We start from the raw sequence: 22,929 nt of genomic DNA on the forward strand, positions 1-22,929 counted from the left end.
TTTTTAAAATATTTTTCTTCAACTTTGAATTCCCTCGATGAAACTTTATTATGCTCTTATATATGAATTAATATTCGTTATAAAGGAAAGTCACTCAATAATCAACGTTCATTCAATATTCAATACCCTAGATGATTGCAGAACTTTGACGCCACATCAAAAGTCCATGAAAGAGAAGGCGAAAAATTACATTAGTATGCTTTTTCGCTTCGCTCGCAAAGACTAAGTTCTTAAGAAACATGCACTCCACCTTCTTTATTCAGCTGTCTTTGTACCGATCGTAACATACCGCGCTGCCGTATGGTTCCATTGTTTGTCCGTCGTCAGCACCAGAAACCTAATCCTGCAGATCCAATGGTTGACGTTATTAAAAATGACTCGGATACGTAGAACAGCATCAGCAATACAAGTATTGATAGGTTGTATCCTCCTTTGACCTCCAAGCCGCTTTCACAGAGCTTTTCCATGCTCTCAGAAAGAACAAAGACGCTGAATTCCTCGGGATAAAAACTCTTGTCGATGCAGATCCAAAACAAGAACTCCGGCGTACTTGGCAGGAACTTTTCTCCCTCCGGCAAATCAGTTGGGATGATTCCACCAAATGCATTACTACCAAGCTATTTCTACTTAGTGTCGCCCACCTCAACAAAAACGACTTGACTGGTTCTTCCCTAATGTACATAATACCTTTCTTCTTACAGGACATGGGTCATTCAAAAAGCGACTTTAAGACTTTGGAATAAATGATACCCATTGTGAATGCGGAAAACTGGAGGAGTGGCATCACCTAATGCAATCGTAACATCTACCTGGACCTACGTAATCAACTGTTACTGGATCTAAATTTAACCATACTCAGTCCGGAAAGCAAACTGTTAGAATCAAAAGAAGCGTTTTTAGAAGGTATGCCTCTGCAGTCTTCAAGACGCGCTGGTATCATCTCTCCACGTCTGATCCTATAAATGAGACGTCCATACCAGACTTTCCTGCTCCCGTTCTTCCTCTCCTCTCCTCGTACCTGCTCTTATCTCATCATCGGCCACGTCAGGAATGGACACTCAACGGGACATCCTCCTCCTAAGAATGACAGGACTGATCTGATAGCACCATCATACTTATTTCTTCCAACTAACTACGGAATACTCTGATGGGATTTGAAGCCTTTTTTGGCGGTCAACGTATCTTTGCTCTGCTGCACAACCCTGCTCCTTCCATCAGACAAGTCTCCAGTACCAGTGAATCAACTCTTCCATAGTCAAATTCAACCAGTACCCCAACTTCCCAGATGACTCCTTCCAGCAGGCAGAACTTCAACTCACGCTTTTGCACTTTCTCTTTCCTTTCCCAACCACGTTCCTTCTCTAGGGACATCCCCCATCTTGCACTAAGCATTTTCCTCTCCTCTGTTTTCGCCTTAGGAGTGCCTTCCGCTCTGTTGCCTCCAAGTGCCTTCCCTGCCTTCATATATTCTGTGAAATGCTATTTTCTGTTGGCTCTCTTCACTTTCGCTATTCCAAGAGTGCAGGCAGCCCATCAGGCGTTTTTCTGCTGTTCCTGGTACGGCTCCCCATGCCGTGGACTGATGCTGGGAGGTCATTTCCTAGTGATCGTGCCTTCCAGTAACCAGTCGAACTACACAGCTCACATTATCCACACCGACTACTTTTGCAAAGTTGTGCATCATCACAGAGTACTTAAAGCGGATTTCTAGTAAACCACAGAACCGCCTAACAAATACACTATGTCCGCATCAATATACATATATTTTTACTTTGTTGCTGTATGATAATCTGTACTTCTTTAAAGTAAACATAAAAATTAAAGTAGACTGTAAATTTTCACCAGGGTGTCCGTATTAATGTGCCTGTTAATTGCATGTAGTTCTATGGTTTGTTTTTCGGGAGGAAAAACTGTGCAACGCTCGCTGTAGACGAACTGACCCAGACCATGGTGTGAAAAGAAAGCCCATAAAAATTTCTCCCATCTATATGTGATCGAAACTCGGTACTTTTCCATACGGTGTGGAAGGACCACACCGTGGGGAAAAGCACAATGGTTATAATGCAATTATAACCATTGTGCTAGATGCTAGGGTCTTTGGAAGAAATACGCTACAAGTAGGTTCGGCACTTCTCGTGAACAGATTGGTTTTTTATTAAACAACTAAATAAACATTGCAGTTTAGAAAGAGAAAAATGCAAATTATTATTCCCAAATACAATAATTCCTTCAAATTAGATGACTGCAACGTCTTTGACTTCTTCAAAATTTCATACATCAATAAGTGGACAGAAGTGTTTACATGTTCCGGTAAAAAAAACTTTACAAATAGGATTTAAATAACTTGAATTACTTTAAAACAATCAACTCATAATGTAATATAAATAACCATCCACCTAATGGCATTTGGGCCCTCTCCGTGCTCGGATATCGGTTTGAACGATCCGTGTCATTGATACGACGATTACGAAATACTTTTGCAATACGGTCGGCCTGGAGAAAAGCCCCTCAGTAGTTCATAAATTATAAACCTGGAGGGAAGGAAGGGATTCGGTCTTCCGAATGTACTGCAGAAAATTTAACTGTGTACATTGTTACGCTGAGAGATATACCTCCGCCGATGGAACACAACAAAAACATTGTCGGGTATACTTTATTTACAACAATATTCAGGTATTCCATAGTTTGCGCCGCAACATGTGGAATCAAAGACTCCCATCAAACATTTCCCAGACCATGAAACCACCTCCTCCATCCATCAAAATCATTGTCGTGTATTTCTTTCGTCATACTTGGTGTCGCTCGTCGCCAGAAATAAACAGATGATAATAATAATAACCGATGATTCGTCATACCAGCACACCTTTTTCCACCCTTCAACTGCCCACTCGCGACGTACCTGATGTCACACAAATAACAGTTGTCGGTGATGTAGGATTAGTTGGGTAGTTCATCGAATTGGAAGTCCACTGTCATAATCCGGCCGGCAAAGAATACTTTCTGTCAGTCTTTGATCTGGGTTGCCTTACCTGATATTCCGAAGACTGTTTCCACGGCAATACGGTACACTGTACGCTAAACGTTTGACTTCTCTGACGCTGTACATCCTTGTCTTACCTGACCTTCCCTTAGTTGTAAGTCTGTTATGTTTTCACAACAGCTCCGAGGCTGCCTATTTAGATGGCCCACTAGACAATCTCTCTTCTACTGAGGCGCAAGAAGTACTTACTCTCCTGGTAAGCAAAGCAATGATGACATCTTTCAAACTCTCACAATTCCTTGTATAGACTTAATATACTGGCACAATATGGACTAAGGGGCCGATGCACTGCAAAAACTGACAATTCACAGCTTTTCCCGTTCTTGGTATATAACTGTAGTCACAGATGCTGAATACGTTGGTATATATTGAATACTGCCATTGACCCAAGACTTTGGGGGAGAGGAATATTTCAGTGACAGCTGAGTCCATATCGATTTTGAATGCTGAACTGTTTTCCAGCTCATTCATGTTTTCCTGCTTTGACTTTCAAACATTGAATCATCTCTCTTATAGGCAAATGTGAGCCTAACAATAACAAAATATGGAAGCTGTACCAGTAGAACCGTGTTTTGTACGCATCTAAAACTGTCTCAGGTGGACGCCTGAGTAGGTGCATTCTCAACACAAACGCATTGTTCATAAAATGTGTGGATCACAGTTTCTATAAAGAGATTAATCTCTTGAGCCTTTCTTTGCATAAAATTCCGCATACTAATCCATGAATTGTAAGGAACGTAACAGATAAGATGGACTCGTACATGTACCTACTATGCGTGTTGCTGTACGAGTATAACCAACTTTTCCATCTCTGATCGCAGTAAATGACCGGAAGTTACGTTGTAAAGTAAGAAACCACCCCACCGTGTTAGTTCTCCACGGAAAACCCACGTACTTGGAATAGCGGACACATAAGGAGGGCAAATCGCGATTAATCTCGCCACACTAACAAAGCCGCAAAGTACATCACTCCCATGAAAATCTCCCCTGTTAAATAATGAACGTTCGCGGCGAATGTGCGTCATACCCGGGGGATTCGACGGGAGCTGCTAAGCTATATATATATGGTAAGCTTCGATAAGAGAACAAACGCTTTGCTGATGTGTGCCGATTATACCAACACTACAAATCACCTTATTAATAACCTCTGTAGATTTGCACGTATCGTCAGCGCTGGGCCGATGTGACCTCTGTAAGCCGAGGTAACAAAATTCATTTCGGCATTGCGCACGTGATGAAAATTTTCATCTTTTAATATCAAACTTATTTCTGAGCTGATAACAACTATGAAACTTTTTGACCTAACCCGAAGTACCGTTGTGTAAAAATTAAAGTACTGCCTAGCATATGAATTTTTTTGAAAAGAATGCTAAATTTATAACTGTAGTACTAACTCTTAACAATTAAATGCACACGGCATCTTTCAATAAAGTCAAATTTTAAAAAATATTTTATTACCAAATTAAAAATGTCAAGGAAGTTGCATATGAAGTTTTAAAAATAATCATATAAATGACATTTTGTATAGTTCATGTCAGCTACAGATATTGTATGCTTGGTCTCCACCCCCACCCGTTTATAATGCAAATCGCATCATTGTAGTGTTTTAGCGAAATGTCTGATTTTGTAAATACGAAATCGGGTAGCCTCTATAAAATAATCCCACATTGTACAACAAACAATACGTTCAAATTATATTACAGATGATGTTTCTGGACTGGAATCCAAAGGAGAAAGAAATTACGACTGTCCAAAGAATGTCCGGACATCGCATCACGCACCAATCTTCGTAACCTTCAGGAATACGACAATTTAACTAGTGCGACCACGATATCTCTAAAAATAGGGTTTCCCTTTGATATGAACTGTTTTAAATTTAAAATGAGGTGTTTTTCAGCAAAATGATGCATACTTTGAGTCGAAGTATACTAATTTAATTACTGATGAAGAATCAATATATTTTGGAACTAAACTACCTACTTCCTCGAACTGTATGCAGGTTGGTTGATTGGGGATTTATTAGGCACATCAACATCTATGGCCATAGTGCGCCACTGGATGCAGAAAGAAACAATAGTGAGTCTGTATACCATCAGTTTATGAAAAAACTTTTGATACATTTCCAACCTTACTGCTTGAAGCTCTAAGGATCTGAAGCGAATCGTCTTAAAACTGAAATGTATGTTGGAATAAGCACCTGTCTATTTTAGTACTCCGTAACAAACTCGATTTGAGTTTTAATTTTTCTCAACAAATAGCTTAGAAATTATCAAAAAGGATTTAATAACGGAGAGCAACTTAACCGGAAAAAGATTTTATTCGGTAATTTTCTTAATCCTGCCTTTGTTGGTGGTTTGAGCGTTGGATATAATAGTGGAAATATAATTTTTTATCCGAGAGAGAGAAGGAAGGGAACATTACAAACAATTTGATAGTTTTAAAAATTCGGTAAATCTGTTGCTTCCTTCAGTCTGATACAACTTTCATTTACGTCGTATTTTTTATCCGCTGCACGATTCCGCATCTTTCACGATTTTCAGTTTTTCGCTGATAGTAAACAGAAATGCAGTCACCCTTGTCTAGTTACGTATTTTTTCTAATAGTATTCATTGGCTCATTTTCTATTGCGTATTTCTTTCTAATACTTTAAACCCATACACGGACTAAATACTTTATTTATGTTTTAATTCCTTTCGTGTTTGGAGTGTTCTTTACAAAAAAAATATTTAAACCGCATTTTCGATGTATTATATAATATACACGAGTGCTCTAACGTGAGAACGATTTAGTAGCATGCGGCTACAACTACCATGAAAACTGAAGCATGGAAATATGCTGTTAAATTTTCTAAGGAGAACTTGATTTCTTGATAATCCTTAAAGTATAAAACCCTTATATAAGAGGCTGATATCGAGTAAATGGATTGTCACTCTCCAACATTAGTTGTCTTTTCCACCGTTGCGGAGTTATTCTAGGTGCGCGTAAGAAAAATAAACAAGTTTATTAATCCATGTATTTATTAACACATTTCATTAAATACATGTTGAGTTTGAAATGCCCACCACAGCTTTTAATGAATAACTGTGCTCTTTTCAACGAACAATTTATTGCCCATTGATCAATTCGAAGTGTTCGCATGCGTAAGCATCAGCACTCATAATTCGATGCAAACGTTCCCCTGTCGTGTATACCTAGTGTCTTTCATAAGACTCCATGAACACCGAGTGTGGTTAGGTCCGAAAATCTCAATGGCCAACATATTTGATCAGCGTAATACAAATTCAAACAACACCATCATGGAATCCATTAATGAAATTAATATCAGTGTATTCAACGATTGTGAGTCCTCGTGGATAGCACAGTGTATATAAGCTCCGTCCTCCCTACACTGGGTGGAAAAGGTCCGGTTCGAATCCCGTCAATGACGCGATAGATTTTTATGGGCTTTTTTTCACAACGTGGCTGAGTTACTCCGTCTCATTATTTTTTTTCTCCCGGAAACTCAAGTTTTTCGTCCACCAAAGAAGCAAACCGACCACAAAATACACGCAATTACAGAGATAATATATATGTCACAATATGGTCTAATTCACTTATACACCTAAAATCCTACAATAACAACAGCGAATTTGAATTATAGATTCGTATTTTGTGGAAAACGAAAGAAGAAAATTCAATATTCTCGAAATGCATCGTACAGTTGAACAGTGATCGTTGAATCATTTCGAGGGGTACTTAAGCACAAACACCTCGAAATGATTCAACGACCAATAATCAAGTACAGTTCAGTATGAAAAACTTTGGCAACATTACAAATATTTATTCAAGGTGTATCTCAAAAAATATAGAAAGTGCACCTGATTAATACTTGTTTATCCTCCTTGAATCAGCCATAACTGCGCACCAATGATAAAAGATAATTAGGACAAATGTTAATATTTTTACTCCATGGCACCTCCTGAATCCACTTCCGCCCCTCAATACGGCAGTCTAGATGCGAAACATCCTGTATAAGACCCTCAATAGGGTTTTTAAACTTTTCATTAAGAAATGTATGCATAATAACTATAAATTTGTTAATATACGCTTTGAAAAGTTACTGGCGAAAAAAAGTTGAAAAGCATTGTGTTAGTATTAATTAGGTCAAATGATGCAAGAAAGCGAAATTAGCATTAGTCCTAATAATTTATCTAGTTCTTCCTTAAATTTATTCAGACTGCCCATATCTATAACAGCAGAGGAAGTTTGTTCCAACGATGAACTACCCCCTGGCTAAAAGGTTTTTTGCCGCACATATGTCCAGCAACCATCCTTCCTCAGTTTACATTTATGTACTATCGTGTATAGTCTGGCCAATGTTAAAGACGCCATCAACATTTATCTTACTCAATCCAGTCAATACTTTTAACACCTCAGTTAGATCTTCTCGCAGGTGCCTGGAAACTAGGTCTGATTCAAGTGAGTGGGAAGGTTTCTTTTCTTTTTTTTGGTATCAGCCAAAAAAAGAAAATCTCTCTGCAGAACTTCAATGCCTTTTTATGTGCTGTCTCCAAACCTGGAGGGTGTTGTCGATATTTCTTGTGAAAATGTGTGTCATATTTTCACAAGAAATGTCATTTCCAATGTATGTTATTTCTTGATTGTCATTCGTAACATTCTCATATAGCCTATATCCAGAATATCTGGGATGCTAATGATTATTGTTATAAAGTTTTCTCAGGATTCGTCATCCGGTGTTGAGTCATAAGAAATCGTGTTTTACCAGCATCAGCATATATCGGTGTTTCAACCCACAAGAAACCACCTCCTTTAGGACACATGCTAACCTTCTCTCTGGCGAAAGTCAGAGAGAAAGATGATAATCATTCATCAATAATAATCGCAAACATTGATAGCAAATACAGAAGTTTGAAAATTCTGCTTGGAATAGACATTAGCCTTCTACGTCACCAAAGCAAACAGTGTGAAAGAGCCACATACTTATAATTATTACTAGAAAAAAAGCACCATTTCTGTAGCCGTTTGCATATTCATGAAATCCTGCATTCTCAGTCATATTAACATATTCATTTAAAATTTTAGACTACAACCCGCTAACCTTTCACATCTGTCCCCATATTCCTATGGACCACTTACTGAAACTTCTACTTCCGCCTAATTGTGAAAGAAACTGATTTAGCAAAATGGTACTCAGGAAGAACTAAATGATGTAAACAAACATCCATCCTGGAGAGCGATTTTTTTTCATCCTCTGTTTACAACATGGGAAGGAAGAAAGGAAGGATGCATATATTTCGGTAGCCCTTAATATTAATTCTCAATCAGTAGCATTCATTCAAACAGAAGTCAACATTCATTTAATTCTGATACCACCAAGCGTCTGAATTTGATTATTCTATTTCTAATTCGCAACAGGAACTTGGACGTCGTAAAAAGTAATAACTTACACTGATATTCAGGTTGGGATCGAAAACTGCGCTTTTCCTGTTTAGTTCTGACCCATGAGGAAATCAGTTCCAGGCCTAGTTAAACAAAACTAAAAAAAAACTATCGCCGTTGGCCAATCGGATGATGTCTATATTCAAGTCAAAAGGTAGTGATCATTGATTTAATTAATTAACAGAATATAAATGCTTTGTGTATCGTTTGTTGTTTTGATACTGCAACAAGGCAAATGAAGTCATGAGGCATAAATTTATTATCTCTTAATTGCATGTATTCTTTTGTCGTTTTGTCTGTTTTCTTGGGAAACCTTGCAATTCTCGTCCTCTAAATTCACATAATTCCACCACGAAAAATGTCCATAAAATTGCCTCCTAAATTTTAAACTGAACTCGAATCTAGGCCATATATACTGAACATTAAACTGAACTCGAATCTAGGCCATTCTTTCACGCTGCGAAAGAACGACAATTACAACTAGTGTACTAGCCATGAGGACGTGTGCGTCCAGCCAAACCAGTTATTTTTATTGTATTATTTAAGGGTAATTGGTTACAGGCTTGTGTCGGTCGGTAATAATAGGCTATATCCAGCCTAATGCCGACACGAAATATTTGTTTAGCGAAATGTTACTTCACTCAGTACTAACAATATTTCGGCCTCCTTAATCTAAATGGATATACTTTATTAATCACATTTATATTTTTATATTTATGTTATACACTGAGTTGCCATGCATTAGCGACACTTTTGGGTACGCTGATCTGTTACGCTGATGAAGGCCCAAAGTCAGGAATGGCTGATATAAGTTTGCAGTTCGCAAACGTGGTGATGTTTTGTCTGCGAGGAAGAATAGATCGACATCAAGAATTTGTCGACTTCGAACGTGGAATGATTGTAGGATTGTGTGTGTCATGGGTGTTTAATGGCGCACTGGAATGCTTGTAGGGGGAAGACATGTAGGTGAGAGTATTTCGACAACAGCCAACTTGGTTAAGTGCTCCCGTTCTGTGGTGTCACGAATCTACCGCGACCGGCTCAACATCGGTCGAACAACCAGTCAAAGGTCACACGTAGGATAGCCACGTGTGGTGGACGCTTGTGGTGAGCGTTCTGACACAACATAACACAGTAGTGACGCAGCACAGTGGTCCAGATAACCACCCAGTACAACATAGAAAATGCAAGACCAATAACCACATGCACCATGAGACGAACTTTCTCTCATATACGGTATGGCAGTCGACGGTCGTCATGGATACAAATGCTCGCTGCTAGGCAGAAGAAACTGCGCCTTGCATACTACTGGACACTGACATGTATAAACTTGTCACATGTCTGAAGAATCCCGTTTCAAACGCTATCGTGCTAATTGGCGTGTCCACATTCATAGAAAGCAACATGGGGCCATGGCACCTGGATGTATTGTTGGTGTTCCGAAGGCTCGAAGCAGTAATGTAACGGTACAAATTTGATCTCCCCACCATGACCTGCGCATCTTCAATTGTGACAGTTTTGTACGTGTCACATACAGACAGACTTGTACGTGGCAAAACCAGAAAAGAACCATACGTCTCGACCATGACTTGTGCGCCAAGTAGTGATCAATGCCAGACCTCTTGTCCGGTATCGTTTGATTCCCACTCCCTTGGCCCACTAGTGGAGTTAACTACACTTAATTATTTTGACGACACCTTCCACTACGACTCAATATTTCTTACTGTTTCCCTCACTTCACTTTCATATTCCCCAATCTCTATCTGTTTTGTTTTTTTTTTTTTTTTTTTTAGGTCCTGTCAGTGAAAGCTCGGGCCAGAGAATATTGGGCAGCTTGGCTTACCTCCTAGCGCTGTGTATGGGCAATTTAGGGTCCCATTAAGGGTTCTGCGGAGAAAAGCCAGACCACAACAACAGAACCCAACAGTATGTTGAGTTCTGTTTTATAACCACCCATACTGGGTGGTTATAAAACAGAATTTATGGGATACCTGGGCAACGTGACGCTGTCAACCCTCTCGCTATTGGACGAACCCACGGCTTGGTAGGTATATATGTACACAGCATTCACGTATACGGTAATTTGATGTCAATATGGATAAACGTTGTGAGTTAACCGACTTTGAAAGAGGGATGATAATGGTGCCCGACGCATGGGTCACTATCGCGGAGGTTGTAGAAATTGCACTATCCATATTCGTGAGTATCGAGTTTATCGGGAAAACGCCATTTCCGGAATAACATCTTATTGTGGACAGTGCTATTGGCGGAAAAAGGTGGTGGATGAACGTGGCTGTCGACATTTGTCTCGCATTGTTTAAACCAATCGGAGAACGACAGCGGCACAAACCACCCCCGACTTCAATGAGGGAGTTGCCAGAAATGTTTCCACCAAGACCACCAGGCGATCATTAGCCGCAATGGGTTATGGGAGCCGCCGACCCACCAGAGTCCCATTACTAACACCACGACACAGGATTCTACGACTCAACTGGGCGAAGACACATCAGCACTGGGCCTTGGATGATTGGAGACGGGTCTCCTGATCCGATGAATCCCGTTTCCAGTTATTTCGAGCGAATGACGGGAGGGTGCATATCTGGCAGAAACGCACGAACCTATGCACCCGTCATGCAACAAGGAACTGTTCCGGCAGGTGGACCCATCATGTCGGTAATGGTCTTGGGGCGTGTTCAACTGGAACACGTTGGGACCTCTGGTGCGTCTAGTCGCATCTCTCAACGGTCCAGGTTACGTGTCATCCTTGCTGACCAACTGCATCTCTTCATGGTCATCGTGCACCCACAGGGCAATGGACTCTTCCAGCAGGACGATGCGTCTCCCCACAGAGCCGTAGTGACTAGAACATGGTTCGAACAGCATTCCGGATATTTTATCACCATGAAGTGGCTTCCCCGTTCACCGGAAATAAACCCTGTGGAGCATCTTTGGGATGCTGTGGAAAGGTCCGTTCGAGCCACGAATGCGATGAAATTATGGACAGCGCTACAGCAAGCATGGATGGATGGAAATTCTTCTGGAACGCTTTCGTGAACTATTGGGCTCAGTGCATCGCCGTATTACTGCCCTTATCCGGGAGAAAGGTGAGCCTATCCGTTAATAGGAAGGTATCTCATGATTTCTGTCCATTCAGTCAGTCTACTTTTACAGAATAATGTACAAGAGTTTCTTATGACGCAGTTGTTGGAAACCACCGGTGGCGACTCCTCCCAAAACACTATGTACAACACTATATACCATATTGTACATAGTGTTTGGTGTAGGGGTTCCACCGGTGGTTTCCCACAAAGCAAAATAAATATCCATAAATGTCCAAGTTTAGATCTTGTGGAAAATGCTAATTATCAAATTTGCCGAAATCTTTCCAGAAATACTTCTAACAATATACAACAAATGTCTTACTAAGGGGATATTTCCTAATCTCTGGAAATTAGCTTTGATCAACATTATTCACAAGCCGGACAAAAATAAATCTGATCCCAAAGCATACAGACGCATCTCTCTTTTGGGAAACCTTGGCAAACTATTTGAAAGATTGTTAGCACCCAGAGTAGCAGATTTAATTGAAGGTCAAAACTTAATGTCTCCATCCCAATTTGGCTTCAAGAAGGGAAAATCCTATGAAGACGCCTTGGTCTCTTTAGTTAACCACATATCAGCTTCGAGGGCTAAATATGAAATGGCCATATTGGTTGACTTCGAGGGAGCTTTCGATATCCTCTGGTGGGAGAGCGCTCGCAATTGTCTTACCAAAGCTAAGTGCTCTCAGCAACTGTTCCAAGTTATTAGAAGCTACTTCCAAAATAGACTCATCCAAGTAATCTCGAAACAGCAGTCTCTCTCAAGGACCATCTCAAGAGGATGCCCCCAGGGATCAGTTCTGAGACCCCTCTTCTGGAACATAGTTTTGGACAGCTGGCTCATGCAAAAACCTGACAATATCTCTGCCTTCGCCTACGCCGATGATTTGGTTCTTCTAATTCCAGGTCGATCGCATCTTCAACTAGAACAATCAGCCAATATAATTCTCTCTGAGCTAATCAAGTGGTCAAGTATACATAAACTGCAAATATTCAAGCAGATGTTCAAGCAAACCCAGGCACTTGACGCCGACCTGAACAAATTCGCTATTGATCGGACTTACAGGAAAAAAATTATGTCTAGTAGGACTAATCAGCATTGACATGTGTACCTTGCATCTGTTCCTGTCTGATTGAGCTGGTGCTCTTATCTCGATGTTAAGTCAGCTCAATCAGACCTAACTCTCGTAAGGAGTTCTCTCCTTTGTATAAAATATGTTTTCTTTTGTAAAATTACCTGTTTTTGTAAATTAACTGTTCTATTTTCCCGGAAGTTTCGGGAGGTTGTAAAAATGTAAACCCCTGGCTTTTTGGCCGTGAAGGGCATTAAAGATTATCTCTCTCTCTCTCAAATATCTGCCACAAAAACAAAACTGGTGGTTTTTAAGGGCAAGTTAGATTACAGAAGACCTCCTAATATAAAGATAGACGGAAAGCAAATCCCTTTTGTTCCTGAATTAAAACATCTTGGCGTAATTTTAAATGACAGGTTAACTTTCTCCTCTCATATTAATCACCTCGCCTCGAAGATTAACAAGTTCACAGCAGCAATTATCCGCATTTCCAAATCGGACTGGGGAATAAATAAGAAGACTCTCTTACTATATGATACAGCAGTATTCGTACCGATTACAACGTATGCTTCGGGAGTCTGGTTTCATAGAGCCGTTAATGTTAAACTCCGTTCCAAGCTCATCTCCATTCAACGGATTATGCTGCTTGCCGTGCTCCAGGCCTGTAGGACAATGTCCTCTGCTGCTCTGCAGGTCCTTGCTGGTTGTTGTTATTTGGTTTTTAGGAGCATTAGCAACTAAGGCTATATTGCTCTGGGGATATGCGGTGGTCGTTCCCTGACCTTTCCGCATCCTCCGTATTTGGTGGTCACGGGCTCGAACCCCGGTCTAATCAAGAAGCCTGTACTACTGGTCAAGCACCCTCTCTTTTGTTCCTGCAGTTACCTTCCCTCTCAACAAGAACGTCCGCCAATGGTTTCTCCCAGCCTAACAACATCGTATATACTTACTGGGCACGGCTCCATCAACTCCAAACTATTTTAATTTGGTTTGTCTGACACCAATCTCTGCTTGTGTGGTGCTGAGAAAACCTGGACGCACATTCTGTATCACTGCAACCTGTACCACGACGAGAGATCTACACTACAAGCTGCTGTCAGCAAAGAAATCGGCATTTACGCCGCAGTTAGATAGCCTCGGAAGATTCTTTCCAGCAAACACCATCCAGCTATTCAACAACCTCAATATTAATCCTGAAAAGCTCTGCAATTGCAAATCCTACAGAAAGGAAGTTCTCAGAAACTCTTACTTGCAAATACAGATGTAATTAAGGATACAGTTTCAGCACCTTGTTCGGCCAGACACAAGCCACTGGGCTTTAGGAAACCCGACCTCATCAAGAAATAGATGTCAGGATTGTCCTACCTACACAACTCTAATCCCCACAGAAGAAGACGACTGCTGGAAATTTGAACTTTCAAATTTTTTATTTTACTGTATCGCGGTCATTCCTGTTGTTTCATATGCTGTACGTTGCTTGGCTGTAAATATTTGTGTTTATGTAAATACGGTGAAATTCCCACTTGTGTCTGTTTAAGCAGAAGGTATGCTTCAATTGTCATGGTATTATGTTTCTTACCAGTTTACGGTAGTAAAAGCCTTTGCGAGTAATTAATAACTCAAATATTCTATATTCCAGATAATTATAAATCAGATATTATGTATTTCATGTATTTTATAACTGTAACATAGATGTATGTTTTGTAACATAGTTGTATATGTATGTTCACCCTCTAGCCTGTGGCTGTAACCGGGTGTTCTCCTAAGAGAAATAAACTGATGATAATAATAATAACTTCTCTGAAGGAAATGAAGTGGCACTGACTGAAAATTCTCAATCGTTCACAGCTCTACTACAATTCTGCACTGCTGTTTTCACCAAAAGAAAGCAACTCTTCTCAAGTCTATCAACATATCAACAACAAGGAACCAATTCAACACCTGCAATGTCTATTTTTTTTTTTTTTTTTAGCTGGTACCCCAGTTTGGGCAGCTGTGGGTACGGGACGGGATTAGTTAGCACCTACTGGTATTGCACTACCTCCAGTGGGTGCGGTTTTCGTTCTTCCTAGGACAGAAAAAGACTGCTGTGTTGTGGTTCCTGTGATACTTCTGATTAGCTGCGTGATGTGATTTGCAGTGTAAACATGTTCCATGTTCATTACACTTATGACATTGTAATTAACATGATTCTATGTATATCATTGTATATAATATGTATGTATGTACATAGCGGATTTGCCAGTTTCTGGCTAGGGGCCGCTTGTTGTTTTAATAAATAAATAAATAAAACAACTGCGCCTTTACTACCCCTGTGAGGAAAACAGTAATCTGTAAATGTCAGAAGTGTGTGTATGGTTTATGAAGTTTTGTGTCGTGCTCTGTTGGTCTTCTGGCTACTTGGCCGCGGGCCCCTGGTGGGACCCCACATCCCGTACACACCACTAGGAGGTGTGCCAGGTAGTAAAGATAGCTTTTCCGGCTGGTCTCTGCCAGAGCCGCATGACAGAGAACAAGTTAAAAAAAAAAAAAAATAGAAGAGTTAAAGTTAGTCAGGGAACAGTGCAAGAAAGGGTGGTAAAAGTAAGAGTAATTGGAGGATGTAGAGGAAGGCATCCCCCAATAAACGGTGGAGGCGCGAACTGTCCACCAGGCAAAGGATAGAGAGGGACCCAAGGAGAGAATCTCCAGGGATGAGGATGAAAGTTACACAGCAAATTTCCTGCGTTGATCGCCAGTGGCAAAAATAGTCAGAGGCACCTGGCAACAGGTGATATTATGGTGGCATAGTGTTTGGGTATGGGTGCCTCCAGTGATTTCTCACAATTATGTTGTGGGAACTTTTTTTCCTGGTATTCTTATTTTTTTCACCGTTAATGAACGGCTCGATGGGAACGGACCTTTCTGTAGTCACCGACAAAGTAGCCCCTTCATGATGAGAATGTATGCAAATAACTCCGGCGTCTATCAAGATAATAATAATATTCTTTAATAAGCTAAATGGTTTACATTTGTGATTCCATGCACAGATAACCAGAGGAATCTTACAAAAACGTTAACTATACATGTGACCAAGTAGAGAAATACAAAGTTCAGCTACAAAATGACCATTAGAAACAAAATATGAGAATATAAAGATAATCGTAATTAAAACACGCAAGACTACAAATTAGGCATAGCATAAAATGGTATCAGCATACTAGGACCGGCTAACGCGCTATGCCACAAAAACCCGCCTGGAACATGACAGTGAATTCATGTCCCCCCATGGGCGCCCAACTCATCCGATCTCTAGCCAATTGAGCATGTTTGTGACCGTACTGGAAAAGAACATTGATGCTGCGACCATCCACCTGACAAAGTGCGGGCATTAATGGACACTGTGCAACGCATCGATACCACTACCACAGTAGACCCTGCAACACCTTGTGGAGTCCATTCCAAAACGTGTACGGAGTGTATTACGGACAAAAGGTGGCCCCCATAAAGTATTAGGTAAGTGTTGCTAATGCAGAGGCGAGGCAACTCAGTGTATAGCTAAATACATTTTAAGGTAAATACTCATTAGCCGAAAAATGTTTAAAACGAAACAAGGCGAAAAGAACAATTTAAGTTGTTCTTTTCACCTTGTTTTTCACCATATTAGAGATAAATGAAAATAATTTCGTATTATATTTACTGAAAATTTCATGCGTTAGTTATGCATAAGGACTTCTTCATTTATAATGGACTTCTCAAAAACTGAATGTGATGGGACAACACGTGCTGTTGCTGATAGTCTCAGAAAGTGGACCAACGAAATTAAGAGATTTGTAAAATCTGGCTCTTTTTTTTAATGTATTTACGCAATATTTAGATTAGAGCATGCATGAATAAAAAAAGATGACGCTAATATTTGACAGCTTCAAATTATTATCCAAAGAACACCTTGAATTTTGTTTAGCGTACACGTGGAATACCGAATATCCACTTTCTTTCATGTACCCTTTTGCTATGTTTGTTTGTTATTTGGTTTTTGGGAGTATTAGCAACTGAAGCCATATTGCTATGGTGAGATGCGGTGGTCATTCCCTGACCTTTCCGCATCCTCCGTATTTGGTGGTCACTGGTTCGAATCCCGGTCTAATCAAGAAGCGTGTGCTACGCACACGCTTCTTGATTATACCGGGATTCGAACCACTCAAAATAAACAATATAAATACGCTTTAATAGTTTTATTCAATTTTAGTTTAATGCAATTCAAGAATGGCTCATATTATCTGAGCATTTTCTAAGGAATGTACATTAAGTAGAAGGTAAAATAAGCGTACATAAGCTAAAAAATTGTTATAGGAAGAGTGACTTCCACTGTGTATTTAAAATATTCGGTACTAAGTGCATTCTTCCGTCGATGGACGGAAGTTTTGCCTCCGTTAGTTGCATGCACTACTTTCTTTTTGCCTTTTAAGACAAAACAGCTATTGCATAAACGTACTTCATTTGATTGAATATAATATAACGTTCGAACCAGTGTTTAAATTAATTACTTCGCTTTCCTTGGTCGAAAATGTTGCTAGCCTGCTTTCGTAATGGAGAAGCCAGCTTGAGAGATCATTATGTCTGTTTTTTGTGTTTACAGCCTGAACAAATCCGAATTTTCAATGCATAAAAAGGTTGGAATCGAGAATAAGCGGACAGCGATTCTTTTATTTCGATTCTCTGTCTCGAATCTCGAGATAAGGGATCGAAATGAAACATAATGCTGTCTACTCAAATAAGAAACATGACATGTTTCCAGTCAAATAGGAATTATTACAGTAAATGGAAGGAATTAAAGGACATCTCTTAAATCCCCCATATATGGTGTCATTTTAATTGTAATATTATTTATCCGCCATCTTGCAACAAGAATTAATATACAGTACTCATTAAAATTGTCGGAAGAAGCGGAAAGTACGCCCCATTCAAATGTATTATTTAATATAGGCCTTAAATCACTTTTCACGTGCCTGCATGGCAGGACAGTCGCAGTCTCGCTTACTGCTGTTTTGGTAAGGTCATGGTTCGAATTCTATTGAAAACGTTTTCAAATATGGCTGAATTAGCTGATTTCATGCAGAGGGGTTAAAGTTTTCATCACGCAAATAGACAATCTGATTTTTGAATACATACCCCCAGGGGGGTCACACATTGTGAGTATGGGCTTGGCACACCCAGGGTCCTGAGTTGGATATCACCATTCTTCTCTTTCTTGGTGATTCCTTCTACTTCTCTCTCTCTCTCTCTCAGGGTAATTCGGGAATTTTTTTGGCTGGTGCAGAGCATAAGCCTCAGGCTTCCTTGCACCATATGGCTAATAATAAAATAATGCTGTTCATTACTAACAAGAGAGTAATCCAAACAATCCGCAGTCGCATTTTGTTTCACGTCTGATCTATTTACAAAAATACACCGAAGATTCTAGTTTTCAATGTGCATTAGTCGAAAACTGATAATAAAATATTTATTTAGTATGCACAAAACTATGGCTAATGGGATGATTTACTCTTATCTTCCGTCAGATATAACGCAAGCCGATACGACGCTACTCCCTCATACCGAGTGGGAATGAGCTGATTTAGATTCCCGTCGCCGGCCGAAGTCGAGGGATACTTCCGTCGGTGAGGTTGGAGCCTTTGTGGGCTAGTTTCATGGAATGACTTAGGTGGTCGGTCTCAGGTTTGCATAAATGGGCTTATTTGTGACCCGATTACACGGGAGATCCCCGTCTTCCCATCAATCAACCAACTTCAAATCTCAACCTTCTTCAACTGGAAAATCGCGAAAATCAGCTAAGGAGATCCTCGGATTTCATATGTAGTTGTATAATTATTTTAATACATTCTTCACTTGAACTTCAAGATTTCAGTAGCTCGCCTGGATAAATAAATGTTTCTGTCGTTGGCAAACGCTCCTATATGCAAGGCTAACAAGGATCAGTATTTCACCTTAACAATAAATCCTTCAATTTTCTGCTGTTTAAATGGAGAAAGTATGAAGACGATCCAGTAGACTTGATCTTAATATAATGTTGAAAGTATCAAATATCACGCGTACTTTCATTCCATGAAATAGCCGTAGATCCTATGCACCGATCACGGTCAGCATGAATCTTCCCCTTGAACTCTGTATTCTCTACAAGTTGTTTTTCATTAGCAACCTCTCTCTACATTAACCCAGTACATGTAACTAGAAAACCAGTTATAGTAATTGTCATGAAAATTACTGCTGTCGCTGTCTCTCTGTGAGATAACTGTGTAACTGCGATAAACTTAGTCTATCATCATTGCTATTATCATCGTTATATTTTTAACATCTTCGTAGACATTCTTCTGGTACCAGTATTTAACACATTCTTCCTTTTCACACTAACGGTGTTTTTTACATATAAGGCCAGCGATATGGATCGCTTACCGTAGATGCATGTTATATCGACGAGTTACGTAAATTTTTTTGGGATGATTGCGAACGCAAAACGTTTTTGAAACCTATAATACTGTGTGGGTCGCGGTTTGGAAACCAAAAACCGTAGTCGAATTCCTGTCGGTTGAAATATCACAACCGATAGGAATTCGAAGGTTAAGTTTCCCGAAAAAGAGAAAGTAAAGGGGAATAAATGAAGTATTAGTTAGGTGCGTCTGTGTACAAACTAAAAAATGGATGCTGGCTGTTTCCTGCATCTGGTCTGATTTAAAGAAAAGTCGTGTGTGTACACCAATATGAATAACGACTATGGTGATGTGGTTTTTTTTTTAGATGTAGCGCCGAGGAAACTAAGAATGTGAGGTGTTTGTATATTGTGTGTATTCTGTGGAAGGTTGGCCAATTTGTTGAATGAAAAAAAAATCATGTCTTCAGGAATAAAACCATGTAACCTTCTTCCAGACCAAAATTAAACCGCAGTGTAAAAAATTATTAAAATTCTTCTTTTCTCGACATATATCGACCACTGTGCTACCAGGACGGATATGGACAAAAAATTGGAGTGAATCAGTAGATGGAAATCCCTGATTCACCTAAATTTTCTTTTGAATAATTGTGGATTTTTGAGTATTTTCGGAAGCACTACCCAAGCTGCGGGATCTTAAATTCTCATTGTCAATATTCCTTGACAATAAGAATTTAGGATTCGTTCAGAGGTGGCGTTTTAAGAGAAAAAAAGCTAGAAGCGATGGAAACTCTTCATGGAATGCTCTTTTGTTATAGATGTAATATATTGCATATACAGAAAGGTGAGAGGGAATCCCATATACGGAAAAAGAACATGTTTTATTTTGCCTGAATCCTGCACACGGCCGACAGAAATGTTGCTACGTCTAAGGTTAAATATAAAATGCGCTGATTTTATGATGTTATAAAAACGATGTTTCAAGCTTTGATTGGTAATTACATACCCGACACTAAAACCCAGTTTCACAAGATAATTTCAAATTTTTTAAACATAATTTAAGATATACGCTCAGTGATGCTATATTTACTTTTTTTTATCTTACGGCCAAATTCGTGGATGATTGTTCTCGACTATGAATACGTACATAAATATTTGATTTTCTACTCGTAAGACCATCAGAGACGTTAGTACAAACTTATTTAAGGGAGAAACTAGTCACTTGTTTAAAACTAGTTATTTATGCTGGATACGGTCCGGAATTTCGCAGCGCAAGGAAACGCGATGTCTTATCAAATTAAAGAAAATAATAAGAAAATTCCACACGCTTGGCTTGAGGAAAGTCGACCGATCACATAAAAGATCCAATTTCTGTGAAATATTCTTTAAGGTCGTTTCTGTTGAATTAAATTAAAAGAATATTACAGCTTTCTGTTCAGATTTGCTCTCACGCACACAGATCATATATGCAATATCAAAGAGCTACCTTTATATATCCGCTTTCTTTAGAGGCCCTCCTCTATAATATCACCAACGTTATTAAATAAAAACGTATTAAGATTTAAGACGTATAAGGCTTTTATATGTTTAGAATTATGTGAAAAATAAAACTTCTTCTTTACTTTCGTTATTACGTTTACTTGGTTGTTAAACTCTTATTTTGATCATATTAAACAAGTATTTTACAATAGGAGTTCGTAATGATTTTCATAATTAACATTGTTTTACAATATTCAGATAATATAGTCTAGAAACGATGAAAATAGGTAAACAAGCGTTATTTTAAGACATTAGTAATTTAATTTAAAGATTTTCATGAACCTTTGTAAATTTCCTCTACACTTTTCGTGACAGTAATTAAATTTTCCTTCTGAAACTTTTCATTTCTGCTTTAATCACTGACATGAAAGAGTTCAGGCCAATGACAAAAGGTAAATCTAATATTTGACAAGTAAGTTGCGGGTATTTACGCATCTTTCCGATTTTAATGACCCAGTTAAATAACATTGAAACTCGTGTGAGTAAGTAATGGCAAGAATTTGTTTTTAAAATTAAAAATAACTGAGAAATATTTCACCAAGTTTTCTGTGGCAGGTATTTTCGTGGATTTGTTTTTATTAAAATTCGGATATTGGATTAATCGGGTAGAACATCGAACCACAGTGAAACGCAACGAAACTGTCACTTTTATTAAAAAAAAAAAACGCTTAATAACTACATTAAATTGTTCTTACCTGTATAGTACAAGGTACCGATGTCCTTCTTGGTAATTTTTTTGTCTTTACTCTCCATTGTCGGCACTGAGTTGTAGAAGTGGGGGCTTATCGGGTGGATGACCGTCCGCTGTCGACTCCTGGCTGCTCTCTGGACCACCGTCAAGGTTTGCGACGGCCACACAGTCACTGCGCATAAAGCCCACCCTCCGTTTATAATGTATGCTGTACTTAAAGCTCTCTGATTGACGGTGCAGAACGATATTGCTGGAGCAAGAATTTATCGAACTTTATGCCGCACTGTCGGAATGAACGCCTCAGCAGTCCTATTGGATGAGCCCAGAAATGACGTCACACCTGACGAGGGATAACAAATTTCGAAAAACTTGCACGCAAGTGCGCTGACGTTGATACTTTGCGCAGTTACAGAACATATCTTCCTGTCAATCTCCCCCCTCCTTCCCCCCACACAATTCCCTTCTCCTGCACGTAACTATCGGACCGCGCATTTTGCCGCATATCGAGGTCACCACTGTTTCGGAAGAAGTTCGCCTTTTGCGCAACTGGACTACAAATGGTCACGCCCTTCCTCCCACGCAACAGCCTACGGCCGAGCAGAACACCCAGAAGACTCGGTACGTAACTGAAAAAAAAATCCTGCGAGTTTAACGTAGCCTTTTGACCTTTTAGTGAATGTAGTCTAACTTTCAGACAACGGCCAGTCTTTTGTTGTAACGATGAAAAATCCATGAGGAGAATGGGAAAATTTACAATATTGAATACTGATAAGCCTTTTGTTTATATCTGTGATTACAATTTATAATTTAAAATCTACATGGCAATGCAGGCCTTAAAGCATCGCCGAAAAGTGCGAAGAACGTTTTGCTCTTTATGCAGCAAAGGAGAATACAGGCAATTAATGTCTAATGGACCAAATATATTAGAATATGTTTGAATAAGGATTTTTCTTTCTCTTTATGGGTTAGTGACCTAAGAAAACCTCCTTTGAACTGTTCAAATGCAGTTTTTTCCCATACCAAATTTGTTCCTAGGAATAAAAGTATTTCAGGAATTGTTAACTTAATTATTCATAGTGAGAATTACAGAAAATAAAATTTCCTTAAACAATTAAGTTGTTTTTTATTCTTAACGTGAGGCTTGAGCTTCTGTATGTACATATCTTGATTTTTAATATTAGAATAAATTCTGGAAAATGGGGATATATTTATCCTTCTGCTATTTTTTATTCCCGGGAAGAACACTCGCAGTAACTTTGTTTTTCCGATGCAAGCGTCCTAGATGCACCACGTTTTGTAAAATGGCACAAATATCGGAATTTTAAAATATTTCCAGTAAATATGGTTAAAGATAGAAAATTTTAAATCAGTTTTGCACAAAATATTGTGCTATGTGCTATTCTAATGTCTGTAACGAGAGAAGTAGTACAGCTTCCTATTGGTTCCCATAATCTGATGTTATTTGTTTTTGATTTATAATCAGAAGTTCGAGAAAATTTGATACAAAGGAATCCACTTTTCGAAGTAGACGTTTTTGTAAAGAAACTTTTCTGCCTGACATCTAAGTATTGCGGGGATGCATGCCGTAAACAGAACGCTTTGATGTTGTGATAAAAAAAAAATTAAAAATCAGAGGAATT

At 39.2% G+C, this 22,929-nt stretch overlaps 1 protein-coding gene across 1 annotated transcript in view; it reads right to left on the reverse strand.

Moving 5' to 3' along the window:
- Positions 1–21,527, reverse strand: part of Gad1 (glutamate decarboxylase) — a 217,804-nt gene extending 196,277 nt beyond the window's left edge. The window contains exon 1 of the mRNA XM_090376098.1: positions 21,294–21,527. Within this exon, the coding sequence (XP_090232224.1) occupies positions 21,294–21,351 (58 nt within the window). The 5' untranslated portion in view covers positions 21,352–21,527. The remainder of the gene's footprint in view (positions 1–21,293) is intronic.
- Between the last annotated feature and the right edge of the window lie 1,402 nt (positions 21,528–22,929).

This window comes from Mastigoproctus giganteus, chromosome 6 (assembly GCF_048544385.1).
Source record: "Mastigoproctus giganteus isolate SK-2022 chromosome 6, ASM4854438v1, whole genome shotgun sequence".
NCBI lineage: Eukaryota > Metazoa > Arthropoda > Arachnida > Uropygi > Thelyphonidae > Mastigoproctus > Mastigoproctus giganteus.